At 35.9% G+C, this 8,992-nt stretch overlaps 1 protein-coding gene across 1 annotated transcript; it reads left to right on the top strand.

Annotated features, from left to right (window-relative positions):
- The first annotated feature begins 4,450 nt into the window (after positions 1-4,450).
- On the top strand, positions 4,451-8,566 carry LOC136226862 (pentatricopeptide repeat-containing protein At5g65560-like). The gene is made up of 3 exons (XM_066015535.1): positions 4,451-4,653; positions 5,169-8,221; positions 8,390-8,566. The coding sequence occupies exon 2, from the start codon at positions 5,202-5,204 to the stop codon at positions 7,962-7,964; it is 2,763 nt and encodes a 920-aa protein (XP_065871607.1). The 5' UTR covers positions 4,451-4,653; positions 5,169-5,201; the 3' UTR covers positions 7,965-8,221; positions 8,390-8,566.
- The last annotated feature ends 426 nt before the right edge of the window (positions 8,567-8,992 follow it).

Here is an 8,992-nt window from a genome sequence, read left to right as displayed (position 1 = left end):
CATCTAAAGTGTCTTAGCAATCGTTGTTTAGGACAAACACTTTATCATTTCTAGAAGAATAGAAAGGAGAGGCTGAGTACTCGGTTATAGTACTCAGCGTAGATATAGGAGTGAGTAGAGGTATAGAGGAAGGTACTCTTGTTATACTCAGCTTCTATCTGTAAAAGGTTTCGTGCTCTACCTTTAAAGAGCTCAGTAGAGAATTCAAAAAGCTCGGAACAAGTTTCGGGGACTGGACGTAGGCGGAGAGGCCGAACCAGGATAAGTCTGCTGAGTAACATCTTTCTAACCCTTAAACTCCTTTAATATATATTGCTTGCTATAAAACTGACTAAGTAAAGAACTCACGCTGAGTTAAGTTTACTAAGAAGCTGAGTTTAGGAATAGACTCTAAGTGCTATTTCCTGACTCAAGTAAAGAAGCAGACTTAGTCACAAGTTGACTAAGCTTGTGTCTTGAATCTACTTAGTGACGCTGTGTAAACCTTTTCATAAGAAAAGAAGTCAGCCTCAACGGACAAATTTTTAAATAGTTCCTATCCCCCCTTGGAACTAACTTGTCACGTTATAAGGGACCAACAAACACCCCTAGCTATATGTGTTTCTTTGGTTCTCTTATTCAATTAGTTATTTTGTTGCATGTAGTTCAAATTTAGAAGGTTTACTATAAAATGTACAACTGAAAGATCGTGAAGTTGTGTTGGTGGATTTGGAAAAAGCAAATGTTTTAGAATCTGAGGTTTCTCTGTGTCCTAGTCTTGTTGGGAAGATTCTATCCCTAAAACCACTTAATTTGAAGGGGATGACGTATGCTTTTTTGGTGGTATGAAGAGTGAAGAATTTCCAGTTGAAGGATGTTGGCAATAATTTGTTTGTCTGTGAGTTTTCATCCACACGTGATTTGAAGAAAGTTCTCAGGGATGGACCGTGGAATTTTGAGAGGCAGTTGGTTATTCTTAAAGAATTTGATGTTCGATGAGCAATTAACTGATATTCTCGTGGACGATTGTGATTTCTGGTTTAGGATCATTACTTTGACTGTAAATCATCGTGATGTTGCATCGATCAATTCAGTTGCCTCCTGTGTGGATGTGGTTCGTGAACCAGATGGCGAGGGAATTATGTGTGGAGCAGTTATGTCAGAGCACAGGTCTCATTAAATATGACAAAACCTTTGATTTATGGAGTCAAGATCAAAACTAGAAAAGGTACATTAGTTTGGGTCACTTTTAAATATGAAAGTTACCAAACTTTTGTTACTGATGTGGATGTTTGGGACATGTGGCTTTGATGAATGTTCGGATGCTCCTGAGGAAGATGACGATGTGGATTGGCTTTTTGGTCAGGGATTAAGGACATCTCCTTTACGTGTTAAAAAAGTAAAGGTTGATTCAAGTTGTAACATTGTATTAGATAATTCATTGGAGAGAAAAAAGTCTTGTAAAAGATTAAAAACTACATGTCGAAGGCGCCAAGTACTACTATGATGAGTCAAAAGGCAACAAATATTTTTAGTTTAATTTTAATTGGCGAGGGGCAGGTTAGGCATGAATCGGTTTTGGATACTGGAAATCAATTTGTTGCTGCTAAAATAATTGTTAGCGAAGGTAGTGCCATTTGTGATGCACAAATTAAGTCATCTACTGGAACTAGTGAAGAGGATGCCTCTGTTGCGGCTAGTAACGAGCCTATTGTCCTTCCATATCGAGGTTCTGAGTTAGATGTGTTTTGACGTGGGTAAAAATGACTACATGAAGTGGGATTTTGGCAACAACAATTGCTCTAGTTCCACAATTCTTGAGCATTGGGGCAGTATGTGATTGTTCAAATTTGAAGGCAATAACAGGTGTTGCATAAAAAAAACACTGTAACGCAACATCTTCAATTGAAGCAAGTTTAAGTGCAATATAGGATGTGCCGAAACCAAATAGTCATTATGTTACAGGTTAGAGTCGTTGGAAGTCCCAAGCTCAAAGCTCAATGGTAAAAAAATGAGGTATCATTTTCAAAATCAGGTATAACCATTACTAATATTTGTGGTAAGATGAAAGTTGTACAAAATGGTGAAGTGCATGATATGGTCTGTGATGATGTCGGGCCTGGTAAGAAGGTGTGTATCCAACCCTACTTATTGCAAAATGATTTATCGGTGGAGGCTGTTGAACGGCCCCGTCAGGCATCATGAAAATCTTTAATTGGAACGTTCAGGGCTTGGGCAATCCTCAGACGGTTTATTAAAAGTCATTACCCTGATGTGGTTTTCTTAATGGAGACACAATTGTATGAGAATATTGAAGGGTTAAGGAGGAAGTTTTTAGGCTATCAACTTTTTAAAGTAGATTCAGTTGGTCGTGTGGGGGGCTTAAGTTTACTGTGGAAAGAGGAGATTATGTTGCAAATTTTAGGATTTTCTCTTCATTATATTCATTTTGGTGTGGAGAGTGAGGAGGGTAGTCTATAATGGAGGGATATTAGGGTTTATGGTTGGTTTGAAGGTTCGAATAAATCTCGAATATTGGATAAAATGAGAGATATTCACAATCGGGAGAGTAGCTTCATATTATTCACATATTCTACTTGATACTGATGGTGTGCATGTTTATAAGCAACGATAATTCCGATTTGAAAAGATGTGGGTTCGGGATCCAAGTTTCCGTGATGTTATCTAGTTAGTTTGGGATTCTGGTTTGGGGGATCAAATGGATGTTTGTGAGAAGTTGAAACAATGTGGGTTTTCTCTCAATTGGTGGAATAAAAATTGTTTTAGGCATGTTGGGACAAAATTGAAAAAACTCACTAAAGATCTGCTTGATTTAGAGGAGGGTGTAATATCGGAGGACAAATCAGTGGTAATTGAAAGTATTCAAAATGACATTATACGTTTGCAGGAGGATGAAGAAATTATGTGGCATCAATGTTCATGTGTCTCTTGGCTTCGAGAGGGTGATAAAAACACCAAAATTTTTCATTCAAAAGCAAATGTTATGGGTGAATTGTATTAAACGCTTAAGGGATAATGAAAGTGTTTGGCATGATAAGGAGGATGCATGTTTATTTTCAACATCATCTCCTTCCCCCAACGAAGAAATTCTAAATTCTGTTGACAAGCACTTTTCATCTGATGAGATAGATTCACTTCATGCACCTTTTGTTGCCGATGAGGTGTTAGTGGCATTAAGGCAAAATGATGGTTCAAAGGCACTAAGTCATAACGGTATGTATGGTTTATTTTTTAAAACATATTTAGGATGCTGTTGGGGATCAGATTATTGCCCTTGTCTTAAGTGTGCTTAATGATGCTTCTTTTCCTTCTCTAAATCATACCTTTGTTACTTTAATCCCAAAGGTGAAAACTCCGGGTACACTTAAATATCTTCATCCTATTAGCCTTTGCAATGAGGTTTATAAGCTTGTCTCTAAAACTTTGGCAAATCGTCTCAAACATTGTTTGAATTATATTATTCATCCTTCACAGAGTGCCTTTGTACCAAATTGTTTGATAACTGATAATGCTTTAATTGATTTTGAATTATTTCAATAAATGAAGCATAGAATTAGTAGTAAGAAGGGTGTATGTGCATTGAAATTGGATATGAACAAGGCTTATGATAGAGTGGACATTGTGAAAATTGTTTCGTAATACCTCAAATGCGAACTGACTCTATCCAAATGCGAAGATTGTGTGGAGTTTCAGTCAAAATGTATTCAATTTCACTAAATTTCACTCAATTGCATAATGTAATATTGGATTAAATGTATAATTTCACTCCATTTCACAATATAAAACACTCAATTTTACAATGTAATATGGATTAATTGTATAAAACACAAGATAATATCATAATATTATATACATCATAATAAATAAAAATATACATGTCAATAATCTAAAAATATCTCATGAAATAACTCAATAGCTATACAAGATCTATTATATCTCTCAACTTTTCCAATGGTTTATTTGCCTCATGAATACACTCGTGAGCTTGTCTAAAATCTCTCCTTTATTTGAGTGATCAATAGATTGGTTTATTTGCCTCATGAATACACTCGTGAACTTGTCTAAAATCTCTCCTTTATTTGAGTGATCAATAGATAGGTTTCAGCAAGTTAAGGAGCATAACAACATATAAGTTCTCATTTACTCTATTTTTATTACGGTTCAATAAAATAGTAGTTAATATGGTTCAATAATTAAAGTAGAAACCTCAAGATATAAATAAATTGAAATACACAAAAAATTATCCGTACAATTTAGCAATAGTGTTTACATATATGAATTTGATGATTGAGAGTTCATATAAACAGTACTCGTAATTTAGAACTGCAATGGCAGAAGGCCCGGAGAAAGAAAATTCTTTTTTCTCAAAACAAAACTACGCCGTTTTGCTTTCAGAAAATAAAATAAAACAAAACAGAATATTAAAACATAAAACGCAAAATCCCTCAAATTCATTTCCGAGTCCAGACTCCTTTCTTCCTCTCCTCAATATTTGCTTCTTCACCTTCCACTTCGTCGCCACAAATCGTTCTTCTCCTCCTCGCCGGCGCCGCTTCTGGTGGTTCTGTTTGTCGCTAAAGCCTAAAGGCTTTGTCTAATTGTCTTCACTCTCCCCAAGTGACTTAAGGTTCAGATTGGGGATTTACTTTAAAGGTTAGTAAAATACTAAATTCTTCTTCATTATCATCAAAATTCAATCACATTTTATATTAATTGTTATTAATTGTTACTTTAGGGATTTAGAGATTGATGTTAATTGTTACTTTAGGTTGCTAAAGAAGAATATATTGATCTCATTGCACTCTATCTGTTCTGCCTCTACTTTTGGTTTGATGTTATTGTTAATTGTTATGTTAACTTTGATTTTGTTTGATGTTATGTTAATTGTGATGCTACGGTTTATCATCTAATGGGATTAGCTTTGATGTTATTGTTAAATTCTATGGTATTAGCTTTGATGTCAGTTAATATGTTAAATTATATGTTAATGTCAGTTGAAACTCAGATTTCACAAAACCTATATTGTTCTTTTCTGCTTTCAATTTCGAATTCCTTTGCTAGCTGAGACAACCGATCCAATTTCTTTTGGTAGGTAATAAAGTCCAGTAACAAAAGCTTTTAATCCAGTGTTGTCCAGTTTGTTGACTAATTCTATCTTGTATGGCCAGGTTCAGGAAGTATCAACTTCAGGATTACAGCTCATGGTTTCTCTCAAACAGGTATCAGAATTTTATTCAATCCTCCAATCCTCCAAGACGAGAAAACTACCGGCTATTATTCTCCCTGGTGAGTCTCCAATCCTCCTTCATCACCATCTTACTAGCAAACTATTTTCCACCTCTTCAATCGCTTCTCTCCCTATTGACCCAGAACCATCTGATCTCTCCTTGAAGCTTCTCTCAATCCTCTCTCATCCAAATTGGCAGAAACACCCTTCTCTCCGCTCTTTAATCACCAACATATGTCCATCTCATGTATCTTCTCTCTATAGCAGCAACCCTAATCTTGATCCTCATATTGCGCTTAACTTTTTCCATTTTATAGCGCGAAAATCTGGATTTAAACATAGTGCCCAATCTCATTCATTTCTTTTAAACATTTTGATTCGCAGTAAGTTTTTTGGTGTCTGTGAGAAAATCCGTATTTCTATGGTTAGAAGTTGCGTTTGTATGGATGATGTGCGATTGACATTAGATTGTCTAAGGGAAATGAATAGAGATGACAATGAACTAAAATTTAAGCTCACTATTAGGACATATAATGAGCTGTTAATGATGTTAGCGAGGTATCTATTGATTGATGAAATGAAGAGAGTCTATGCAGAGATGCTGAGTGACATGGTTGTCCCAAATATATATACTTTAAATACTATGGTTAATGCCTATTGTAAGATGGGTAATATTGTGGAGGCTAATGTATATGTAAGTAGGATTTTGCAACGAGGCTTGAGGCCAGATACATTTACTTATACTTCCTTGATATTGGGCCATTGCAGGAATAAAGATGTAAATAGTGCTTATAACATTTTTTTACTGATGCCAGAAAAAGGTTGTCCAAGAAATGAGGTTTCTTACACAAACCTTATACATGGGTTTTGTGAATCTGGAATTGTTGATAAAGGTATTAATTTGTTTAAGAAGATGAGGGAAGATGGTTGTTATCCAACTGTACGTACTTATACAGTGATTATAGATGCATTGTTCAAATCAAATAGGAAATTGGAGGCAATAAATATATTTAGTGAGATGAGAAAGAGTGGTTGTAAGCCGAATGTTCATACATACACTGTGGTGATAGATGCAGCGTGTAAAGAAAGCAAGCTTGATGAGGGTAGAGGCATGTTAGATGAGATGATGGGGAAAGGGTTGGTTCCAAGTGTGGCTACCTACAATGCATTGATTGATGGGTACTGCAAGGAGGGAATGATGGAGGCTGCAGGGGATATTTTGGAGCTAATGCAATCCAATAACTGTATTCCAAATGAACGTACATACAATGAATTAATAAGTGGTTTTTGCAAAATGAACAATGTGTACAAGGCAATGGTGTTGCTCAGTGAAATGATCAAGCATGGGCTGACACCAGGCCTGATTACTTATAATTCATTAATCCAAGGGGAGTGCAGACTAGGTCATTTAGATAGTGCTTATAGGTTGCTCAATTTGATGAAAGAAAATGGTGTCTCTCCTGATCAATGGACTTACAGTTTTGTTATAGACAGCCTTTCTAAAAATAAGAGGATAGCAGAAGCATATGATTTATTCAATTCTCTGAAGGAGAAAGGTTTGAAGGCAAATGAAGTGATCTATACTGCTCTGATTGATGGATACTGCAAAGCTGGCAAGGTAGAGGATGCTGATTCTTTGCTTAAAAGAATGATCACTGATGACTGTTTACCTAACTCATCCACGTATAATGCTCTTATAGATGGATTTTGCAAAGAGCAAAAAATGGGGAAGGCAATCTTCTTGGTGGAAGACATGGCACAGAAAGGTGTGAAACCCACAGTTCAAACATATACCATTCTTCTTGCAGCATTGTTGAAAGGTGGTGATGTGGGCCATGCTCATATGGTTTTTTCTCAAATGGTTTCCTCAGGGAACGAGCCTGATGTGTATGCTTACACTGTATTTATTCATACATATTGCAACACAGGGAAGTTAAAAGAGGCAGAGGCTATAGTAGCTAGGATGATAAAGAAAGGTGTTTTGCCTGATTCATTGTTATATACATTGTTAGTTAATGCATATGGACAATTGGGATTATTAGATCAAGCATTTGATATTCTCAATCATATGTTCGATACTGGTTGTGATCCCTCTCATCATACTTATGGTTTTCTAATCAAGCATCTCTTAAAGGAAAACAAGAATGATGCAAGACTTGATTTTGTTCCAAATGTGTCCTCGGTTGATGTTGCTGATGTGTGGAAGATAATGGAATTTGAAACTGTAATCAAGCTTTTCTGGAAAATGCTGGAACATGGTTGTTCACCTAACATTAACACTTATGCAAAACTCATTATAGGTCTTTGCAAAGTGGGGCGCATTGGAGTGGCCCAGAGATTATTTTGTGATATGAATGAAAGAGGAATTTGCCCTAGTGATGATATATATAATTCTCTTTTTAACTGTTACTGTAAGCTCGGAATGTATGAAGATGCATTGAGACTGTTGGATGCTATGATGGCGAGTGGTTATCTACCACTTTTGGAGTCTTCAAATTTACTTGTTTGTGGTCTATGCAATGAAGGGAAGAAAGAGAAGGCTAAAGAAGTTTTCTGTAATTTGCTTCAGTGTGAGTATAATAATGATGAAGTAGCTTGGAAAATTCTCATTGATGGCTTACTAAAGAACGGCCATGCTGATACATGCTCTGAATTTTTAGGCATGATGGAAACAATGCATTGCCAAATTCATCCTCTAACATACAAGCTTTTAATTGAAGGACTTGATGCTACATAGTCCTTAGTGTCTCCAAGGATAAATGACTGTGTCTTTTGTTATTGCTTAGATAAGTACATACAAATGGAATTTTGGATTTTCTGGGCACTTGATTGCCAAAGAAGTTTCCAGGATTTATTAATTCAATTCAAGAAGGCAGTCTAGAATGCATACCATAAGCAAAACTTCACGGCTTGCTGGATTTCCTAAAGGAGATGAGAGTGTTCATGATGCTTTTGGTGCTGGACATAGTTCTGCAAGCATCTCCGCTGGTCTTGGTATGTTCACTTCGTAGTCTTCAAAATTTTGAGCATAAACATTGATATGAAGTTCATCAGTCTAATCTGTATACAAATTTGTAAAGATGGGATTATTGCTCTAACAGATTACGATTGATAATTGAGTTCATCTTAGAAATTAACAACTAAATGTGCAAATATATGCAGGGATAGCAGTTGCAAGTTCTGCATACATGGCTTGCTTACCAAACATGGTAGTCATGGCTCCATCTGATGAATGCAGCAGCCATAGAGGACAGACCAAGCTGTTTCAGTTTCCCAAGGCCAAGGGACAACGGAATTGGAGTCCCTCTTCCTCCTCATAATCATGGAGCAGCACTTGAGGTTAGCATAAACAATCAACTTATGCAATTGCATACAAAAGAATAAAAGAAGAAACAAATAAATGTTTCTTTTCAATTCTTCATTAGATTGGAAAAGGGAGAATACTGATGGAAGGAAACAGAGTTGCAATCTTTGGGATATGGCTCAATAGCTCAACAATGTCTAGAATATCTTTTGAATCACCAATCATATTTATAAAAGCATCCCTCTTTTAGGGTTATAAAAAACCATAAATGAGTTTTGAATCACCAATTTTGTTTACTTGTAATAAATATCTTTTGGAACTTGAAATTCCCCAAACAGAAAATGCTGTGTTTGTTTTGATATGAAAATAGAAGCATATGTGGATAATAGAAGATACTCTTCCATCCTCAAATCTCACAAATGCGTCCACTTTTGTTGACATCTGTTCCCAAGTAATACTAT

Source organism: Euphorbia lathyris, chromosome 4, assembly GCF_963576675.1.
Source record: "Euphorbia lathyris chromosome 4, ddEupLath1.1, whole genome shotgun sequence".
In the NCBI taxonomy this organism is placed as follows: Eukaryota; Viridiplantae; Streptophyta; class Magnoliopsida; order Malpighiales; family Euphorbiaceae; genus Euphorbia; species Euphorbia lathyris.
Note: the sequence above shows the minus strand (reverse complement) of the source record. Positions and strands in the feature narration are given on the sequence as shown.